This window comes from Petaurus breviceps, unplaced genomic scaffold, assembly GCF_028583685.1.
Source record: "Petaurus breviceps papuanus isolate PSGF00001 unplaced genomic scaffold, PetGlider_PUasm1.0 79, whole genome shotgun sequence".
Classification (NCBI taxonomy): Eukaryota; Metazoa; Chordata; class Mammalia; order Diprotodontia; family Petauridae; genus Petaurus; species Petaurus breviceps.
This window is the reverse complement of record NW_027186523.1, coordinates 21,429,000-21,452,949: the sequence shown is the minus strand read 5'-3', so window position 1 is coordinate 21,452,949 and position 23,950 is coordinate 21,429,000. Positions and strand designations below refer to the sequence as shown.

Below are 23,950 nucleotides of genomic sequence, written 5' to 3'. Positions count from 1 at the left end.
GGTTTTCCATTTCTTTTTTATGTGAACTCTGTCTGCCTCAATTTCTGAATCTCTAAAATGGAAATAAGAATAATAGCACCCACCTCCCAGGGTTGTTGTGATAATAAAATGAGGTAATACTTGTAAGATACTTTGGAAACCTTAAAGAATTATATATTGTATACTATATGTTACATCCTTGTGCACATAGATTTATACATATGTATTATATATGAAATAGTACTAAATTTCAAACTGTTAAGACAAATATTTCTGAATTGTCACAAATCCATACAAAAGAGGAAAAACAGCAATTTCCCTTTTCAGCATGAAAAACAAAAACTTTTTAAAGCTGTTTTTCATTAATGCTGATATGCCAATCTCAGTTTGGCTCGGTAACAACTCAAATTTCTACACCATTTTAGGGCTTACAAATCACTCCCCTCACAACAATCTTGTCAAGCAGGTAGTTCAAGCATTCTTATTTTATAGATGAAGAACCTGTGGTCCTGTAATGTCATGTGAATTGCCCAAGGTCACATACCTTACTGTGGACTAGAACATCAGTTTCCTGATTCCAGGTCCAGAATTCTTTCCATTATGTTAGACTGTCTCAAAGAGATAGAGTTTCATTAGATTTTATTCTTCATATAAAATAGTCATTATTTCAGTCATGTCCAACTCTTTGTGACCCTATTTGAGGTTTTCTTGGCAAAGATACTGAAGTGGTTTGTCATTTTTTTTCTCCAGCTCATTTTACAGATGAAGAAAAGTGAGTCAAACATAGTAAATGAGTTGCCCAGGGTCATACAGCAAGTAAAGCCAGATTTGAACTCAGGAAAATGAGTCTTGTTGACTCCAGACCCAGCACTCTATCCGCTGTCTGCCCCCAATAAAATAGTAGGGGAAGAGAAATCTAATCATAGTTAATCAATGCAAGCATTCATTATTTGTATAAAGGTGATGAAATCAAGAAAAAACATGCCCTCTTGTGGCTTTTTTGTTCAAGTTCACAAATGATAAGCTTTACCCTATTAAACTACCCATGACCATGAGTTATGCTAAGCCATTCCTTAGTGGTATGACTGAAAAGAAACAGGTCTATAGAGGGACCAAACTGTTGCTCCAAGCCTTCTGCTTTGTTCACTGTTATAAGCAGCTGCTCAGCCACAACCAAACCAGTGTCCCATAATTTAGGGGAAGACCTTCCAAAATGTCCCACATATTGTGGCAGATGCCATCAAATGCCTTCCAAATAAATTCATTAGATGGAATTTCTTTCTTAAAGAGTGAAGTCTCTTTTGGACAAATTTAAACCATAGATTACCACAAATATGAGGAAAATAGATATATGATATTCCTACTGTATTTATCCCCTTACTATTTTCTTGACCATTGCTGATGGTTATTTTCCATTTGTAAAAGAAAATATATCTTAATTTTTCTTAAAGGAAGACTGCAAATATTTCTTATTTGCTTTTACTTCTCCATCCCTCTGTTTAGAAAGGGGGTATTAATAACTCATTCAAATATTCAATTTCATCACATTGCACATGAATATCCTGGGGTCACAGGACCATTTAAATAGAGCTGGAAAAGGACCTTTGAGATTATTAAGTCTATTCCCCTAATTTTACTGATGGACAAAGTGAGGTCCAAAGATATTAAATGACTAAGCCAGAGTTCCACAGTTAGTAAGAATCTAAGGCAAGATTCAAATGCATGTCTTTCTGACTCTAAGTATAGCAAGGTTCCATTTGGGAAAGGCTTAAAATTTAGATAAAAATTGCATGAAATATTTGCTGATCAAGCAAATACCTTTTGCTCAAAGTGTAATGGTTAACTCAGAAGTTAAGTTAAATACAGAATTTTTTTTATCTTGAAAGGTTCATAGATACCACACAGTCCACCCCTCTCATGTTGCAAAAAAGGAAACCAATTCTCTAATTGAGAGAAAGAAAAAGAAAAATGAAATCTCTATTATTTTTGCAAGCCAACAAAACCAGTGACTGAATAATATCTAATTTGTAGATTCAGAAAATTATAATAGCACAAAATGAGAAATGACTTTAGAGGGCTTCTAGTTTTATGTTTAGCTGAAACATAAGTTCTTTCCTCAGCATCCCCAAAAGTACTGTTCAGTCTTTGCTTTTAAATACATACCCATTGATTGAGCACTAAGGTTCTCATAAGACAGCTAATTGTCCCAAAAAACAACCAATTCCATGTTTATTGTTGCTGAGCCTGACTCTTTGTTGACCCCATGGACCAGACTGTCCAGGGAGGTTCCTTGGCAAAGACAGGGGAGTGGTTTGCCATCACATTCTCCAATGGAATAAGGCAAACAGAGGTTAAATGACTTGCCCAGGGTCACACAGCTAGTAAGTATCTGAGGTTGGATTTGAACTCAGGTCTTTCTGAAGTCAGGCTTAGCATTCCATCAACTGACAGAATATTGCCTTAATTCTAGCTGCCTTAATTCTGTGTTTACATAGCTCGAATTGTTTAGAAATCCTTCATTGTATTGAGTTGAAATATGCCTGTCTATAATTTTCAAGATGCTTTACTTTTAAATTACCTTAAAGTCTAAGTTAGTATTTTCCATAGTTTTTGGTTCTTAATAAAAGTTTCCTGAATAAGTAAATTTGATCCTGATGTCCGCTCAAACTGTTGCCATTTCTCTTACCTTTCCCTTCATTGTAAAAACACATAAAAGATTAATATTTAATACAAGGATTTGCTCTGTGAAGTTTGGGTTCAGGCAAAGGGTCACACCTGAGGACGTAGAGGGCCACCTGTGGCTTTGAGGACTCATGAGGGTTTCCTATTTGATACTTTTTGCTTCCATGTTCTCATCAACCAATGTCTTTTAAAAGTAGCAGCTCTTCCCACCACAGATTGAAACTGCTTTCTCCAATATCTCCTAATTGTCAGATCTGCTGTCCTTCTCTTTGTCCTTATTTTCTTTGATTTTATTTCAGGCATTCATCACTTCTGGTCTGGACTATTACAACAGTCAATTAATTTTTCTCCCTACTTCATTTCTGCTCCTGCAAGTCCATCCTCTAATTTGCCTAAGGAATATTGCTAAGATATTAATCAGATTTATCTACGCAAAAATTGTCAGTGATTTCCTATTTTATTTTTAGATCAGAATTGTGGTTCCATATGAATTGAGACTCTCCAGTGAGTAAAGACTCTCTACCAACACAGACTGGCACCTGTTCTGCAATTCATAATCTTTGACAGTTGACTTGACCTCAGGTCTTTCTGATGCTAAGACCAGCTCTCTATTAACTGTACCACCACACTTTCCTATTACATCTATAACCTTAGTTTCAAGCCTGGACATTTGTATGAGACTCTCTTCACTGGGGGAAAGAATGATTACTCAAAACTTCTTGCCTAAGTTTATCTTCTGGTTTCTAAAGACACATGGTTCCATGTTCTCTTTAGGGAGATGCCCCTAGAGGGAGAGGAAGACTTTGGAAAGATGCCAGAATGTAGAGGAACCAGTGCCTAGACATGTTCCTTATTTCCAATTTGCCACAACAGAGACTTTGGGGAATTTCCCTTTGGGTAAGACTGAGGAATCTCTCTGCATGTCAGTTGAGCAGACATCTTACTCTCAAAAGGAGAGTTCATTCACATTTTGTATTGTCTAGTTTATTTTGATCTTCATATCATTTCTGATTTGTATTTGCTATCACCTTGGATAAATGAGTTTTTTTGCTTTTCAATATTATTATTATTATTATTGTTATTATTATTGCCTTGTGGAGAGCAATTGGGGTTAGGTAACTTGCCCAAGGTTACATGGCTAGTTTTGTGTGTGTGTGTGTGTGTGGGGGGGGGGTGTTAAGTGTCTCAGGCCGGAACCAAACTCAGGTACTCCTGACTCTGGGGCCGGCACTTTACTCACTGCGCCACCTAGCCGCCCCACTATTCAATATTATTGATGGATTTTGTATAACTAACTTTTTTTGGGAAAAAGATTCAAGCCTTCAGTTAAGACTTGGGGCATTGTTCTATCATGGGATAGTGAACAAAAGAGAGTTTTGAACTCACAATATTTCCCCCACACTAACAATATTTAGAGACAAATGTGATTCCACTTCATTATCCTTTTTTGGAGGAGTAGATTGAGACATATGACCCCAGTCTCCTGTTCCCCTCCAGGTAGGAATCATGTTTCCTTTGGAGAGGGATGGGGAAGATTCCAGTGATATCTATTCATATCTCTCTTCAACTTTCATTTAAACAAACCTATATAGATATACACATAACTTGTATGGGCAATGCATGACTTGTGGAGGATCTTTGAAATGTAACTCAGGGCTTAAGCTTGGGTATTCAAATAAGACTCTTTTCATTCATGGAGAAAATTATTATTTGGCTACTCCTTGCCAGTAAGGCTGTCAGGGTTGGTGAGTTATTGGAAAAGGAGGTGTGTGTGTGTTTTCTAGCTTCCAACTTTAAGAGAAGACACAGGTGGTTTGAGGCTCTTTTTAAGGAGAGGCCACTGAGGAGAGAAAGATCTTGGAAAGATGCCTACAGTGGTTATGCATCCAGGGGGAGAAAAAGAAATAGGGCTCTAAACTAGTGGCAGAGCAGTCAGCAACAGTTACAAAATGTGCGCACACACATATACTTCCCTCACATGTTGCCAGGATTCCCCTAAAACCAGGCTCCCATGCTCTCCATGTGGAAAGACACCATATCATGTGGTCTGGATATGTGCCAGGAGTCTGATGACAACTAAATGCAAAACTCCTCAACTTGGCATTTAAAGCCCTTCATGATCATGGTTTCTTTCCATTTTTTCAGGTGTATTTCTCATTACTTTCCTTTAAATGCTGTAGGCCAAGTTGGTCCACTTGCTCTTCCTCAAAGTCAGGATTCCATATTGTGACTCACTGGTGTCTTTGCATAGGCAAGTCCCCATGCCTGGAAGACATTCCTTCCTCAACTCTGCCTCTTTGAATCCATAGCTCCCTTCAAAGTTCTTCTCAGGTAGGTACTACCTCATAGCCAAGAAAAACTTTTTCAGAACCTCCTACTTATTAGTGGTCTGTTTTCAATTTTTTTTTTTTTGCTTTTACTCATCAGCTCAGGCATCATATCCTCTAGTACATTGGAAACTTTATTTTTGTGTACCCATTTTATTTGCACAGGAAAGAGCATAATAAATATCAATTGAATTGAATTAGTATAGGAGAAAGAAAGAAAACTAGACTGTGTGACAGGGTCTCTGAGTCTTGGTCATTGCTTTTAAATAGCAATGTTAATAAGCCACAACCTCTCTTAGTGTGTTTCCTCCTTTAAAAAAAAGTTAAAATTGGACTAGATAACCTCTTAGATTCCTTCCAGTTCCATTGATCTATTATTCTTTGGTTCTATGGATCTCCATCTTCCCTTCATTCAATCATCTGCTGTAGATCATACAGTGCAGTTTTAAAAAAGTAAATGATCCAAATTGATTTTGTGACCCTGGGCATGTGACTAAACCTACCTTTTCCATTGTTTCCTCATTTTAAAAATAGTAATCATTATAATGATACCTAACTCCCAGGACTGACTCTATGAGATAAGTAATGTAAATCACTTTGCAGACATAAAGCAATATATAAATGCTAGCTCTCAGTATCATCATTGTTATAATTATTACCATGGCATGTTGAAAAGAGCACTAGCTCACATTCCCCAACTGATAAATGATCAAAGGGCATAAACAGTTTTCTCAGGAAGACATTAGAGCTATCAATAGCCACTTGGGAAAATTATTCTAATCACTAATAATTAAAGAAATGCAAGTTAAAGCAGCTCTGAGGTTACAGTTCATATTCATCAGATTGTCAAAGAAAAAAAAAACAGTAGCATGTGTTGGAGAAGGTACAGTAAAACTGGAACACTGATACACTGTTGATGGAGTTTCAAATTTATGTTACCATTCTGGGAAACAATTTGGAACAATGCTCAACAAGACACTGAATTTCACAAACACTGTGCCCAGGAATAGTATTACTAGGCCTATGTCCTACATAAAAAAAAAAAATGTATATATATATATGTGTGTGTGTGTGTGTGTGTGTGTGTGTGTATGTGTATATATATATATAATTACAGCTTCTTGTTCTGTAGTGGGAAAAAACTGGAAATAATATAGGTGTTCATCACTTGGGGAATGGGTATACAAATTATAACATATGAATGTAATATGACACTATTATGGCTGTAAGAAAAGACAAAGAGAACAGTTTCAAAGAAACCTGGAAAAATTTGTATGAACTGATAAAACATGAAATGAGCAGAAACAGGAGAATAATTTACAAAATAATAACAATGTTGAAAAACAAACTCTGAAAGCCTTAACTCTAGACAAAGCAATGATCAAACATGATGCCAGGGCACAGATGGTGAAATTTGTTACCCACCTACTGACAACAAAGTGATGAGCTCTAGTTGCTGAATGAGATTTAAAAAAATATCCAAATAGGGGATTTATTTTATTTGATTATGCATTTAGTTATAAGAATTTTGTTTTCTTTTTCTTTCTTTTTTAAAGTGGTTGTTGGAGGGTGGGATAGAGTTAAAATCAATTATTACTTGAAAAAATGTTCATCATCATCATTATTATTAAGAATAGTGGCTCAGGAGCCACAGTGATTGGGTTCAAATGTTATCTCTGATGCCATATACCTGTGTGGCATTGGACAAATTACATGATTTTTCTGTGCCTCACTTGTCTCTTTCTATATAATGAGGGAAATGCATTAGATGATTCAAGTCCCTTCTAGCTATGTCTACAATCCTGTGATCCTAAACCACACTATTGAATGTAATTCTTCAGAGCATGAATATTTCATTTTTAAAATTTATATCACATACTATACTATACTATGCTATACTATACTATACTGTATTATAACATACCATTACATACTATACCATTCTACATTTAGTCTCTAGAATCTGAACTGGTTTTGTAATTTCTTCCTACTTGCCATTTTAATTGATTCTTCTTTCCATGTAACCATCCAAAGTTATAATTCCCATTCATTATCCTGAGGTCATTTTGGAAAACAAAAAGATATATCTGAAACCCTATGATATCCTGAGAACCTTGATTCTTTACAGATCTGCAATTTAATTTCATTTAGAAGCCTAATTTAAAAGTATAGAAAGACAAGCTGTATCAGCAAACACCCTAGCACACCCAGGATGGCTGCTAGCATCTGCTTTTCTAAAAGAAAGCAACTCAAAAGGAGGTTAACAATCTTGCTTTAATCAAACACAGATATCATTAACTTAGTTCAGGGGAAAAAGTCAGCACCCTGAATTTCAGAGAATACAAACAGAAATTACAAGCAGACAAAAAATACAGAGAAAATAACACAATTCAACAGACCAACAGACAGGGTTTATACCCATCTGACCATTACATACATAGTTAGTTACCAGAGAGAGAAGCACCAACATCTGGGTTTTCAAAGCTGGAGGCCTGGCTGCCCAGAGTCTCATCTGGCCAAATCATACAACTCTTCCCATAAGTAAGCCCCAAAACAAAACCTCATGTCAGGGTGTGTGTGTGTGTGTGTGTATGTATATACTATATATGTATGTGTATGTGTGCATGTATGTATATTTATGTGTATATATGTGTATGTATGTATATCCTTCTCTTGGGTCAGAGAACATCACAACCTTTGTGACCCATTGCCTAATTACAAAGCAACAAAGGGTTTGCCTTCCTGAAAAACAAGCTTCCCCCTAAGCAAATTTCTCTTGTTGGGCTCTAAATGAGGCCCATTAAAGGTCAGGAAGATCTTCAAATTCCCTTACCATTACACAAGCCAATTCCTAAATAGCAATAATTTAACCATTTAAAAATTGTATCAAAAGGTAAAATGTAAAGCTTTTGGGATAAAGCAGGAAAGAAGGTATAAATTTCCAGATTAATAAAAAAAATTCAATTAAAAATAGCTTCAATTAATTCAGTTATGGGCCAAAGGATTTTTAAGAAAACACACACAACATCCAAAATTTAAAAACTGACAAATTATAGCCAGTTTTTACTATGACTTTACCCATACAAAAGGTATGGGGAGGAAGAAAAGGATATGGTGAAAAATATGTTATGAAAAACAAAAGATCAATAAAATGTATTTTAAACATGAATATGCATATACACATAAATGTACATACATACATATACATATACACACATGTTTAACAAACTAGATGGCACCTTGGAGAAAGCACTGGGCTTGGAATCAGGAAGACCTAAGTTCAAATCCTGCCTCAGCCATTTACTATCTATGTGACCCTGGTCAAGGCAATTAACCTATATTTTTTCAGGTTTCTCATCTGTAAAATGTAGATACTAATAACACCTACTTACTCCATGTCACCAATTCTGAGTCCTATAGCTTAGGAAAAGGACTCCAACCCAATGAGGAGTTCTCAGGGGAAGAACCATAGGAAATGAGATCATCTTCCCCTTTTCAATTGCAATGGCAATATTAATTTTATTATTGTTCCTCCAGCAAGAGTAGTAGTTGTTGTAATAGCCAATATTTATGTGATGCTTAAAGGTTTGTAAAGAGCTTAATACTTACATATATATATATTATCTCATTTGATCCTCAGAGAAAGCCTATAAAGTGTTATTATTATACCCATTTTATAGATAAGGACATAGACTGAGAGAGGTGACTTGCATGACATCACAAAAGTAGTAGATACATGAGTTGGACTTCAACCTCAGGTCTTCTGGACTCCATGTATAACACTCTGTTCACTCAGTGTACAATATGGATCACAAACTCTCATAAGTGTGCATTATTAGGACTTAAATAGGATTCAGTAACTTAACATCCCCAAAGCACCCTTCAGCACTGAGTTGTAGGGAGCCAGCTAGAAGAGCCATGGTCTTGGTAATTGCCAAAGTGATCAAGTGCTAAGTTATCCTATGCTTTACACTAGCAGTAGACAGGGATGCTTTATGAATTGTGTACAATCTTTGTTAAAGGAACTTTCCTGACACCCTGTCCAGTGTGCTATCCAATACTCTACCTAACTGGTTCTTGGGAAAGTAAGAGGTACAAAGAAAGGAAGAAGAAATAATCAAGGCAGCACGACAGATGGGATAATTCCCAGTATGGGTAGGTCCTAGTGTCTTTGGTGGATGGCTGTGTAGGACACAAAGTGATGCCTGAATGTGACTAGATATAATGGATTGAATTAAATTTTAATTCATTCACTTAGTAATTAAGACAGCTTGGTCATAGAGTTTCAGAACTGACTGGATAAACCTGAAGACTATCTGACTGCCTCATAAGCTTTAGTAGTATTTAACAACATGGACAGTTTTTGAGGATGGCTCCCACAAAGGATTCTCTCTTTTTTTTAAATCAGTATTTCCATTTATTTAAGTTCAATCTAACAACTTTATAAAGGTTCATTACAAGAAGGTTGGTAACCAGAGTTTTTTTTTTCAGAGTACAGATACTCAAAAAGACTGAAGGGATAAGATCTTAATTTGGGTTGGCAGAGGAGATAAATGGCTAAAATGCCAATGGTAATGACTGAGATTGGTACTGGATCTATGATTTCACTGTTATAGAGAACTCTCAGGTGAGAAAACCCCCTCTATCAGTAAAGGCAGAAACTTCTCTGCAACTTTTAGTCATAGAGAGTTTCTTAAGACACTGAGGTGTTTGGTGACTTGCCCAGTCTCAGAGAGAATAGGTGTTTGGCATAGAAGCTCGGTTCAGGTCTTTTTGATTTTGATTTCAGCTCTCTATCTACTATGACACACTACCTTTCAAGATAATCATAGCATTAATGATAGTCATCATTGAAGTATAAGAAGTAAGAACAACATTAAAGTATCCAAGTTAGAATAATAAAGGTATTTTTCAAAATGTTCTTTATGGATTTATATTGGAATTTTGCATGGCATGCAGTATTTATTATTTACTTTAGGTATTTTTCTTTCCCACCCCATTTATAGCAATTTTATTCCAAGTGATCACTTTTCAAGTAAAATATCTGTTAAATAAAACCACATGTACTAACGACTTGCACAGCGTATTAGGTAGAGTTGTAGACTTGGCTAAAATATTGGCCATAATAAAAGTAAAATTTTCAAATACTAAAGGAATTTCTTTTTTTTAGAAGTTAAACAGGTATTCATTTTAAATTATAGATCATCTGATTATGGGATATCTAAGTACAAAATTGTTAAACTTTTTTTTTTCAAAATATGTACATGTGAGGTTAAAGTAATGCTTTTAAGTTTAGCAATTAGTAGAACTTAGTTTCGTGGTTGTGATTTTGACTTACTTTAGCAAACAGACATAACTATTTTAGCCAAAATAAGTGAATGTGTCTACCTATGTGTTTACTCATATGTCTTTAATAGATGGTGGGTTAGGTACTAGTGAAAAAAAAAATCTATATGACTGATGGCCAGCAGAGCTTAAGTTTGGAGTTTTCATGTATCTTCCCTCTACCACCACCCACAAGGAACAAAGTGTGTAGTGTATCCTCTTGGGACCCCTAATTGGGAATCTCCCGTTAGTCACTGTGCCTCTCTGGCAAATTTTCCCACTACTGTTGACTTGCTGTAACTATGATTTTCTCCTGTTTCTTTTTGGTAGACCTTTCCCTGTCAGGGCTAGGCTCTTTCTTTGATAGAGTATAGTGGCAACTACACTGGCATACCCAGGATGACTGCTAACAAAGGTTCTTAGACCTGCTTTACTAGGAGAAACAGCTGTTCAAGGAGTCAACAATCTTTTCAATTACATTCATTAGTTCAGGGGGAAAGTCAGCACCCCGAACTTTAGAGAAAATCTAAACAAAGGAAAATACAAGCAGAGAAATAAAGACCAACAGACAGGGCTTCTAACTGTCTGAGAAATTAGCACAGATCAACAGACAGACTCAATTGTCTGGCCAAGGCAGTACATACATAGTTACCAGAGAGAGAAGCACCAACATCTGGGTTTTTCAAATGGAAGGGGTTGGGGTAGAGGGTGCCCCTTAATGGATACCCAGATTTGATCAGATCACAAGAACACTCTTCCATTGAGTGAGCCCCAAAGCAAAATGCTAAGCTCAGAGTATATATACCCTTTTTTTAGAGCAAGAGGACATCAAAACCCTTATGATTCAGTGCCTAATTAGAAATTAATGAAAAGTGTGAAAACCTTCCTACAAGCAAGCCTCCCCTAAGCAAGCTTCCCTTCCTTAATGGGCCCCATGTGAGGCCTCTTAATGGGCAGGGGAAGATCTTAAATCCCATTAACATTACAAAGAAACAGTCAATGAATCTTATAAATTTACTGAACTCATGCACTAGTGAAAGATTAAAAATTCCACTGGGTCCTCCCTCCTCAAGGGACTTGTGAAGATAATTAAAAAATCCTATTATAATGTACTAACTCACACAAATTATCACATGTGTATATATACATATACATACATATGTATATACACAAATGAGTTTTTTTTTATTGAAAACCCAAAGATATCAGTTGTTCACACGTATACTCTTCTGGCTCTTTTAAATTAAATTAAATATTTTTCCTTAAAAGATTCCCAAGCCCAGACATAATAAGATAGAAACTTCCCATCAGTTATCATCATCATCATCACTTTTAATATTACTATATTCTTCTCATTTCATTTTATGTAGTTCAGAGAGAAATGGTCCTGGGACAAGTTACTATCTTGCTATTATTCATTTGTATTTACTATTCTACACAATACAGTAGAGATACATAAAATAATTACCTTTAATAGTTTAATAAAAGTATTAAGTTGTAAACTTATTTTCTATAGGATCACTGAAAGTGTTTTTGGTACAACTTCAGAGGTAAACAGAGTAATGAGAATTCAAATTCAGAGCCTTCTTTTTTCTATCATTCTTTAACAAACATTAAGAACTTTACATTTAGCAAGTTTAAATAACATTTTGATACCCTTGGAGAAAGATTCCACAAGATGAAAAAACTCTAGAATATTCATCCATGGTTACATATAGCTTAATATTTTCCATATACTTCAAGTGATGAATAAAGTTAGTTCAACTCCTTTTTTTATTCTAGAAGTCATTTTTAGTTTTGGGGTTTTTTTGTTTTGTTTTTTAATAGGAAAAAAAATCTTCATGAATTTATGGTGAGGCAGAATCATAATGTGCCTAGGCAGTTTCCCTGGAAAAACGCCATACTATGCCAATAGTTCTTAATATTGCTATTTTGGCATTGTTTTTAAAATAGAGAACAATTTTCCATATAGTCCTCACAAACTCCAGAATTATCCCTAAGCTTAGACTTATCTTACATATTTTAGAACATTAATGAATTATGAATGCAGAACTGAATCAAAGGACTTTCAATAATCAATAGAAGGTTAAACATCAGGACATTTGGTGGCACATGTGGTCCCTCTCTTCATGTGGGGCACTATATCCTTATATGTGGGTGATCTGTCCATGGGAATATAATTTTTGGTCACCTATTTTGGGGCTTGGCTAGATTCTTTAAAAATTTAAATTTTATTTCTTATTCATTCCCCCTCAAAAAAAAATTGGGACAATTTGCTTTTTGTCCTGTTCAGTTTTCATTTATGCTTTCTTGACACAGCTCTGGAATAATGCCCATTTTATTTCAAAATTGCCACTTGGTTATGCCTTTAAAGCCAAATCAGTCTAGTTTTTATGGAATGGTCAATAATAATCCTTAACCCAAGCCTCAGTGGCTCATTGTTTAGATTTAAATGGTTTAGAATGAGTGTAAATAATAATTGTTTTCTGTGCTTGTCAGAAACTTAGAGGGTCTTCCCCTCCTAGATTTTTGTGATGGTAAATTAGGCCTTCTTTTGTCTCAATTTTTACCTAGTCCTTAGTCATTGAATGGGTTGCCTTAGACAAACTGAGGCTTGGGAAAAACCTTAATTTAGAAGGTCACCCACTACATCCAGGACAGATATCTTGACTTATCTATGTCTTGTCACTGACCTTCCTTGATTGGAGGGGGGAGGGGCAGAGAATGAGGCTGATGATTTTGTACAGCTCTGCTTCACTGAAAGTCAGTTCAGGCACAAATCAAGACATTAACCTCATGATGTCATTGGTCCTCTTTGAGAATTAAGGACAAACAACAATAGATTTGCCTTGAAGATATGAATTATTTTTAAGTATTACTATCATGCTCTGGTTCTATGTGACCTTGGGGTTTAAATTTAAAGTCTTCAATCGCTACCTTCCCATGGTGTATTTTGAGAATTTTATACTTACCAAGGGCAATGAAGTTTTTCTATCATTAGAGAAAATGTCTATGAGCTGAGGGAACCTCTTAAATTTATTTTTTGGAGGAGCTATGTAACTTTGGACAAAGCTATATAACTTAATAATGTTGGTGATTAATAAGATATTTTGGGTTAACTCTTTTATTTGAAAATCATACTTTGTTCTCTTGTGGAAAGATTACAATATATTTATGGCTAGGCAGAACCATAATTTTAAAGTGTCTCCCTAAAAAAAGCCATGTTTTATATCAATTGTTCTTGACATTATTGTCCAAGTGTAATATTTTAGATAGAGAACAGTTATCCATGTTGACATTAAATACTCTAGAGTTCTATTTTTTCGGAACCATTAATTCATGCCAGCACTTAGCACAGTGCCTAGTGCTTAACAAATGTTTACTGATATTGATTGGTCACAGAATAAAGAACTGATACAAAATGATTTCATAATGATCAATAAAATCAGTATAAATGTTATATCACTTTGGGGTAACTTAACACAAAGTCATGGGGGTTAGAGAGTATGTACAGTGTGAACAATTTCCAGAATCACTTTTTGGAAGGGGATGGAAAGCCTTTTTTCACAAAGACATGATGATGCCTTTCATAATGGAAAGACCATGCTCCCCAGTTTGGAGAATGCACATTCTAGAACTGGTTTTAGCCTGTGAAATATTTAGCCTTTTCCTTCAACTGAGTAACTAAAACAGGGTATATTCAGAAGGCATTGTCCAAACAAAGCTCATCTCTTGATCTGACTTCATCCAGCTCAACTGGTGTTGGAATCTGAAGGATGAAGTAGTGGGTGAAGGAAGGGACTCAGGCCCCCTGAATGTGGCATAAACCTGAGAGCACATGGCCCTGTCATTGCTTCTGTTTCTGTTTCCTAAAGGAGAAAGGGAGATGGCTACAAGCTTGTGAGCCTCAAAAGAAGTTCAGGAGCCAGAAGCCAGAAGTGAGGAAAAAAGTCCAAACTGAACTTCTTAACCCAGCCCAGCAGTAGTAGAGATGGGGATTCATCCATCTATTGGCCATGCTGCAGATGAAAATGGAATTTGTTAGGACTCCAGCTCCCACATTCTGAAGGCTCCCTCTTCTGACCTTTGGAAACTTATAAGATCATAGGTATCTCCCATAACTTTCACCTAAAAGCAGAAAGAATAGATACAACAGAGACAGAAGCAACAGCAGGACCATGCTCTCTCAGCTTTATGCCTTCCCCAGTAAAGAGACGTCCTGAAACACTTCCACTGCTTTGAGACCCAGAGCAACTCAAACACCAGTGTTCTAACATCAGTCAAGCCCGGAAGATTCAGGCTAAGAGATTCACTTTAATTGGGTAGTGCCTTTTGAATTTACTCTAGTTCCTGACCCTTAGCAAATCAAAAAAGGCTCCTCTTCAGAACAGAACCAGCTATAGGCCCCTCTGTTTTTTTTGTTTTTGTTTTTTTTGTGCGTGTGCCTTCCTAGAAGCAAGCCTTTTCCTTATGGGAATTGCATCAGCCAAGTATGCAATGCATGCTCACCAGCTCTTTGCTGAAAGTACTGTATGTCCTCGGCAGCCCCGCCCCCCCCACTCCTCCTCCCCTTTAAACCAGTAATTGCTAAATTGATCTGTACACAGCTGTGACTTTAGACACACCATTTTACATTCTTTACACCAACATACTGTTTTCTTGCTAGTTTTTATAAATATCTTTTTAGTGGTACAAGCTGTGAATGTTTGTATAAATACATAATTGGGCTATATGTACATAGTCCTCCAGTTTTCTCATCTTTTGATAATAGATATGTGAAGCCTTCATCTAAGAAAGGTAGAATAGGGCTTATATCTGAGAGGAGACTAGTACAACCCTTTTCTGGCAATAAATGGATCATGTGAGGCATTTTTGAAATAATAACTGTGCATCTTCTCCATTCCTGCTGCATTTGAGTTTTGAAGATAAACTTGAATTTTGGTCACCTCCCTCGATATAACTGTTCTGTCCTTCATTATATTAGTTGTATAAGAGCCTTCTGATTCCTATTTGAGACAACTAGTGCCTTTGTTGTGTTAGACTTCTTGTGGCCATCATGTAAACATCCAGAAATATTCCACATCCCAATTTTTTGGGGGGGTACCTCTTGCCTTGGATTTCTTAAGCAGAGTTTTATAGTAAAGTTATTGATTGATGTTCAATGATGTTATTCTTTCTCGACTCTTCATATTACCTTAAACTTTAGTCTTTTGCTTTCAAAAGCTAATTAAAGAAACCCAGAATGTCTGATATATATGCTATTATTTTTCATATTCCTTTCCATATGTTTCCTTTGCCTGAACAATATAGTATTTGAGTTTTCTCCTGATAATTTTCCAGTGATGTTTTGTCCACCTACAAGAGCATTCTCAATTTGCCTGTGACACTTGTCACCTATCCTTAGGGATAGTCCCTGATAATTCTACCCTGTGTACACTCTTTTAAATGATTTTACACACTGTATCAAATCCTATGGGATAATGCATTCATTCACAATAGTTATGGCATATGCCATATTTTTAATTACTGTATTTTGGTACTTGGTCTACAAGTTGAAATCATACTATCAAACAAAAAAGACCTTTTGGAATTCAAGTCTAAATGCTTCCATCTCTTTTTCAAAATTGTTGGAGACATCAATATTGGTTGCATTATTAGGCATAATTTCTGGAGTCTGAACTAAGTATAGATTTTCAGTGACAAAAGTTCCGCAATTTTTCCCTCTTCATATTTTAATAGCTCTCCAATTTTATCTCTCTCTTTTTAAAAATCTAATCTAAGCTTAAGGAAGAAGCTTTTTTATGATTGCCCTTTAGTGGTATGTGTTATAGTGTGATATGGAGATTATAGTAACATTGATTAATATGAATACCTTGCCTATAACTGGGGAGATTTGTTTGCATTTCTGTTATGATAAAGTACTGATACATTCTTCAGCACATTTCATGTATACTTGTGGTTAGCTTGCTTTACTGGTCAGTCAGCATAATCTATACTGAAATGTTTCCAGATTTCTGGTATTTCTGATTTATTCTTGTGTATCTTGCTTTTTTTATAGTATTAAAACTTGGAGCATTATTTGTTCTACTCTCTTATGTATCAAAATGATCATTGTGATGGTTTCTAGTATATTGCCCCTTCTAACTCTTTGACTTTAAGGAGAAGTTGTATCACACTGACTAGGGCTCTAACCCTGTCACCATATTCCAATTTGCCACCATTTCAAAACACCATTTCATAGCTATCAGAATAGTCCCCACTGCACACCATCTTAACCGGCATTACTCTGCTTTTCCATTGCACTCTCCTCACCATTTTCTTTTCCTAAGTTTACAGATGAGGAAATTGAAACTCAGATAGGTTAAAGAACTTACTCAAGGTCATACATAGAGCAAGTAGGATTTCTTCCCAATTCTGAGTGCAGAACTATATTTTCTTCATCATGTTGCCACTGCATTTAGCAAAGTATCTCATGATAACCATATAGATAAAATGAAAAGACATTTTAAAATGTCTTGTTGAATTTATTTTTCACCACTAGACAAGATGTTATTATTTAATTGCATATGTCAGAAGCAATCAATTAACTGCTTGTACAGTCTTCTCTCCCCAGAATCAGACCAAAGTCCCAGTTAGAGTTGGAGCAGCTTCTCTGCTAAAAAGAGAAACCTCCCTTCTCTTCTTCCAACTCCCTATCTCCTGCTGGTGTCAAGGAAGCCAAGCAAACATAAGTCCCTAGACCCCAAACCCCACCAGATCAATTCAGAGATAGTTCAAGGTCTAGAACAGTGGGGGAGATAGGGACTTATGGGGGAGGAAGAAAATCAGGAGTCACAGAGTTGTAGAGAGGCCTGAGACCTCCTCATTCTCCTCTGTAGTAGTAGGCTTCACCTTAGCAGCTTCTCCTGAAGGCAGGCTCCTCCTTTCTCCAATTAACCTTTTCACTCCCACCACCCACTGACTATCCTCAGTCACATGATCCACCACCAGTGATCAGTGATCGATGTATGTCATCAGCTCCATCCCAGTTGTGGTTCCTGAGTTCTTGCACCAGCAGTGCCATCTTCTTCCTCACAGGAACTGACAGCTTCTCACTCTTCCACTGTCCCTGAAGCAAGGCTAGGTGCTGGCTGATGTCATCAAAGACCTGTTTCTGAGTATGAGCCCGGCAGTCCTCCAAAGCCTGTTCCAAGGGTCCCAGCACATCTTCCAGCATTGTTGCACAAGTGACTGGGGAACTGGTAGGTTCCAACCTTGAAGGAGAAGAGCTTCCCCCAAGAAGGGGCCCTGGAGCCTTTGTCAGGAGAAGTGGTGGTCCCACCGGAAGAGCCCCAGTAAAAGGCTCTGAGGCAGCCACTTTTGGAGAACTATTCTGGGGAGCTGCAATCCTCTTAGTGAGGGGTGTCTTTTTATGACTGCTAGCCTGGGTCTGCAACCCATAAGAGAATTGTGGAGGGTCATTCCAGCCTTTATCCTTGTTCCCCGGCTTCACGTACAGCTCCTCCATGGCCTCACTTGTCTTGTTGAATTTAAAACTTGTTGAATGATCTGATGCATAAAAATGATCATTGTGGATAGATTCCAACCTGGGAGGCAGTCTCTAATAGAGCATCACAGGTCAGTCTGTCAGTTAGTTGATAAGCATTTATTGAGTACCAGGCTCTGTGCTATGAAGATACAAAGGAAGACCTTGGTCTTGAGATATCATATCTAATGTCTGTACAAGTATACATAGACAAGCTCTGTGGAGGAAAAAGAGGAAATAACAAAGGAAAGGCATTATGATTAAGAGAGTTTGGAAAAGGCTATCTGTAGCACAAAGGTGCCACACATGCAGTCCACAGGCCATATGTACCCATAACACTCCTGAATGTGGTCCTAAATAGATTTAAATGTAGTTTCTATCTGATTTTAATATATTGATACATTAATAAGATGTATAAACATATTCTTTTCTAAGTTAATATTTAGCCTTAAGAGATCCTTATCAGTTTAGTGGCTCTCTTTCTATTTGAGCTTAACATTATCTGTCTTTGATTATGTATATTCATCACTTTTATTAATGACATAAGTGAAAGTGTAGATGGAAAGCCTCTAAAGTCTGCAGATGGCATGAAGGTAGAAGAGATATCTAGATACCAGATTACATAAGACACCAAAAGATTTCAGCAAGCTAGAATGTTGTGCTGAATTTAATGACGTGATATTTTGTAATATATAAACATAAAATATTTACAATTTCATGCACAATCACCAATTTTTATTCTACTATATTATGGAAATGTTTGTTCTATTTCAGAAATAAAAAAACAACTACCCTGGAATGTAAAAAGAAAATCCTTCATAAAAATTCAGAATGGGGAAAGACCCATGGATAAACAAGATTTTTTTTACTAAAAAGACCACACAATTTTAGTGACTATGAACTTAATATGAGTTAGCAGTGAAAATAATCAATGTGACCTTAGATTGCAGTAATAGAATCAGAATGTCCAGGCTAAGGGAAATCATGCTCCTGCGTTCTGCACCCTATTGAGATCCCATCTGGAGTACTCTTGTTTTTTGTTCTTCATTTTCAAAGAGGCCCAGTCATATCCTGGGTGATGTCATGGATTTAAGTGAGTCATAGTTGCACAATGTCATAAGCCTCATTCTCTCTTCTAGAGCTGTGGAAGTCCAGTGGCATGACAAAGTTAAAATGACTGGCTATGGGCAGAGATGCAGTGGATGACCTTGGCATCTTTGATGCCTGACCAAGCTCTAAGAGCTCCACAGTGCTGGCTTCAGCTTTCTGCATGGTTGTTGGAACAAATTGTTCTCATCTACCCTGCCCCCCCCCCATTTCACCAGGGAAATATTCACATGCTGGGGATAGACATTCCCTAACTCATGGCTGAATTTGAAGCCTGTCAATTGTCCTCAACCTTTTTAGCCCATCTTTAGAAATGGTTTTGCCAGAGTGTGGTTTCTGTACATGCACACGTAGAACTTCTTGGAGCCATAGGTAAGAGTTGGGTGGCAGGTGGACCCCAAAGTTGAATGAGCAGCCCAGAAGAGTGCTCAGCAAGGCCTTACACCGGAGGTGCTAGCCCTCCTTGAATGCTCCACACACCCCTGAGTACTCTAGTCGCTACTGGGCACCACATGTCAGGAAGGATATTGTCAAGCTAGAGTAGAGAAAACAGAGTAGGGTATAACAATCATGATAATGAAAGTTTTAAGCACGCCACGTAAAGATCAGTGAAAGAAATGGAGATACTTTAGGTTAAAAAAAACTTAGGGGGGAAATGAAAGCCATTTATAAGTATATAAAAGGGTATCCTATATAAAAATTATACTTGTTTGGTCCAAGAATGAGGATTAACTGGTAGTGGTGGCAGATAGGCAAGTACAGCACCAGTTTCAACATCTTCTCCCACAGAAATCATAGACTCTGTTCCATGTTTAAAAACGGTAATAAAATTGTGTGCAGTTTTAGTTAGGTTCAACTATCATTGTTTAAAGAATCTATGAAGAGAGAAAGGGTTTCACTGTCATTTCGGAGCTACTTGACATGGTGGAAAGTCTGAGTGAGCTACAGAAACAGGAAGAAGAGTACTTCTTCCCTAGGAGAACTGTTTTTCAATCTTAACAACATGAAATCTTATTTTAACACTGCAAAGGGTACTTTTGAGAAAAGCCTTTGCCATCTTCAAAGAGTTAAATGGTCAGGCTGTGTTTCTAGAATTGCTAAGACGATAGTTGTATGATGAGGCTGTTAGGTAGTGTGGTGGATAGATCCCTGCACCTGGAGTCAGGCAGATATGAGTTTAAACCAAGACACAGACATATAGCAGGTAGCACCCTAGGCAAGTCATTTGACATCTCTCTGCCTAAGTTACTTCATCTGCAAGATGGGGATGATAATAGCTTCTATCTTCCAAGGGAGTTATGAGGATAAAATGAGATCATATATGTAATATATTTTGCAAACCTTGAGGAGCCATATGTTGTTGTTCAGTCATTTTAGTTGCGTCCAACTCTTTGTTCCCCATTTGGGGTTTTCTTGGCAAAAATACTGCAGTGGTTAGCTATTTCCTCCTCCAGGTCATTTTATAGATGAGGAAACTGAAGCAGAGTTAAGTGAGTTGCCCAGGGTCACACAACTAGTAACAGTCTGAAGCCAGGTTTAAACTCACAAAGATGAATTTTCTTGACTCCAGGCCATGAACTCTATGCACTTCACCACCTAGTTGCCACAAAGTTCTATATAAATGCTACCTGTTGTTTTAGTAATCGTTGTAACAGTAACAGCAGTGGTAGTAACATTACTAATAGTTAGAGTTAAAGAGACTGTGGCTGTGGCTCTTATAATTTCTATGTTGCAAATAATGATTTCCTTTCTTTTATTATTATATGGTTACTAAACTATATAGTCATTAATCTTGATGCTTATTTAAGTTTGGTAAAGTGAGGGGTGACCACCCAAGTAAGGGGGTGGGTCTACTTCTAAATGGGCCCTCTCAGAGAATGGTTCTTTAATACTAGAGCCCTTCAAGTCTATATTGAATGATCATTTGTAAAGAATGTTCAGATACATATTATATTAGATGACCTAACAGGTATAATTTTAGCATGATAAGGTAGGTTTAGAGCTAAATCAAGAGAGTTTTTGTTGTTGGTGTTCAATGGTGATTTCTCTTTGTATTTATATTGAAATTTTCTTCATGCATCTCAAGAGAAATGAATTTTACTAATAGTGAAATAAATTCTATATCTTATAGTTTAATATCCTTCCAGAAGTGACAGTATCCAATGATATGAAATGATAAATTTTCTTCTTCTTTTGTTTTGCTATGTCACTGGATATGTAAATTCAGAATGACTTTTACCTTTGCAACCTGACATGAATTTGATCTGAACTAACCAAATTCATTTTTTTGTTTATTATTTTTCTAGTATAAATAAGTTTGTCCAATTTTATACTAAACTTAATTTAGTTTACATCAGCAACATTTCTAAATGTGGCTCTGTTTGGCTGCCTTTCAGTCTCATGGGCTGTATCAAAAAAATACATAAATTATTAAGTTTAGCATCATTGGAAACATGTGCATCTATGTAAAATGTGCATACATTCAGTGGCTACCATCTGTGGCTATAGTAATTTGAGCTTATAAACGTGCACAATCCCATATATTGCTTCAAATAAACAAAATCCTTTTGGACAGAAAACCTGATATTGTGGTTTGGGTAGGTACCATCTCATCCTGTCAGACTTCAAATGTGAAGAGTAATAGAATACACATATTGTTTTGGTTAGTTGGCACTTACATTCATTCTTTCACAGACATACTACACTCTTTGGAGAAAACAACACTGGTTAAATGTCATAAAGTGATAACATAAGAGCCCTTTCCACATACAAAAAATTAGTCATCATTAGGTTATATGATTTTATTATACCATGGAATATAAAATTTCAGTGCTTGATAGAATGCCAAACTTGCTATTGATTTTTTGGGGGCAGTGAAAAAAATAAAGAGAAAGGGGATATATGAGTTGTTGTCAATGAGGAGAAAGGATCACTCCTCTATTTTTCTTTGCTACTTAAACTTTGATCCTTCATTCTTTTAATTGTTGGACAGATGGGAATTTAAGAGTGATAAAGTTGTCACAGTGACATGCTATTATTAGAGGTATACTAAACTCTTTTTGATTCTAAATGGAATTTCAGAAAACATCAGTTACTATTTGTTCATCACAAAATTAAGAATATCACCTATCAATGCATATGCTACTTAGGTGACAGATCTCTCCAGACAGAAAAGGCAGACGTCTCTTCCTTTGAATTTAGCTTGCTCTCCTTCGCCTTTGTACTTAACCTATGAAAACTAGAGCCATGTGATCAATTTACTTTTGAATACATTTCTATTTTCAATTTGAAAAGGTTAGTTTTATTCTGTTTTGTTTGTTTAGCTAAAGTGGATTTGGTGTGTAAATGTAGTGGTTAATGGAATCTTAATCTGTACATACTGCTTCTTCAGTTAATAGAATTTGTGGTTCATAGCAGACTACTATTCTAGTTTTGATGTCATAATTTGACTTGTTCTTTTGAATCTCTATGAAGCATAGTACTATGTTTGTGGTACCACTTGGGTGGTAGCAATCTATGAATGTCACCAAACCCAACTATGAGAGGGCCGATTCAGCCATTTACATCTTAATGACTCATTTACCATGACTGAATCAGTCATACAATATTCAACATTAATGCCTATGTTGGCTTAAAATGATTTCATATATGAAGATACATTTACAGCAAGAGAAAAAGATCAATTATAAAATAAGATTTCTATAAGAAATAGCACATAATATTAACAAAAATACTATAGGAAAGCTGGTCCAGCAAAATTTAGCATGAAAAGAATTATTCAAGATGGTTAGATAGAATGTAAATTATTGATTAATTAAGATGATTTTTAGCTTTTATAATCCTGAACTTAACAAAAACAAACAAATATTAACATTTCCATAGATGAAGAATAACAGAATAAAAGATTGAATGTCTGACAACATATTTATATTATGTAAAATTGTTTAATATAGTTAAAAGGTTCAATTCATATGTTTAATAAACTTAATGTATTTAATAATTCAAAGCTGTCTTCATCATATTTATTTCCCTCTGGTTTATTTTGTCTTTTACTGTACATCTAATAAAAGTTGAATTACCCTATTTTGTTTCATTTCTTCTTTTATTGAGAACCTCTCTTTCCCCACTCACATACAGTACCCATACTACATCCTTCCATTTAACTGCAATTCCCCATTGCCTCTTGTTTTCATTTATCATGAGAACATCATTATTTATGTCTTTAGGTCTTCTTTTAATATAAATTCACAGACCACTAGATGAAGATCTCACTTTTATTGTGTCAATAGTTAATACTTCTCGGTGTCATCTAAAATGATATCATTTGTAACATCTCTCTCTTTTTTGATGTAGCCACAGTAAGTCCATAAAGAACTGAGAGTCATTACATTCCTCTCCATGCCTCTTATTTCCCAGGTTGCAATGGACAAAGAATTCATTACTTAGTGGCTAACCAACTGATGGTTATCCCCTCTAAACTTAACTAAATCAACCCTTGAATAAAAGTAAGTGTAACTAAGACTATAGTTGAGGCCTTTCTAGCAGGGTATGACTTGATTAAATTAGCATAAACTTTAATAATCTAGGGTAATTTTCATGCCACAGCAAGTATTAGAGTAGGAGTTGATGGTGATGAGGAGACCTGAGGTCACATCTAGACTCTGACACTAAATGTACATCCTTAGTTAAGTCTCTTCTTGAGCTTCAGTTGGCTTATCTGTCAAATTAGTGCTGCATTTTTTACATTCATTACCTTACATGGTTACTTGAAATGTTTTAAAAGCCTAAAAGTTCTACATAAATCTGAATTTTTATTTTTAAAGCTAGTCAGTCACCCAATTGCTAATCTCTTAATTCCCTCCAACAATAACAACAGACCAGTTCAAAACATGACATGGAAAATATTTGTAGAAAATTGGAAGAAAATTTTACATAATAATCAACCCAATGCCATTAAAACCATATTAAAATAAAGCTATCATAGAGATCATTTCCTACATGTCAT

The 23,950-nt window shown here is 36.0% G+C and overlaps 1 protein-coding gene across 1 annotated transcript; it reads right to left on the bottom strand.

Moving 5' to 3' along the window:
• Positions 1–16,879: 16,879 nt before the first annotated feature.
• LOC138175760 (steroid receptor RNA activator 1-like) lies at positions 16,880–18,051 on the bottom strand. The gene is given in 2 exon segments (XM_069106225.1): positions 16,880–17,312; positions 17,314–18,051. Coding segments are annotated over 2 exon segments (675 nt in total). The 5' UTR covers positions 17,821–18,051; the 3' UTR covers positions 16,880–17,144.
• Positions 18,052–23,950: the final 5,899 nt, after the last annotated feature.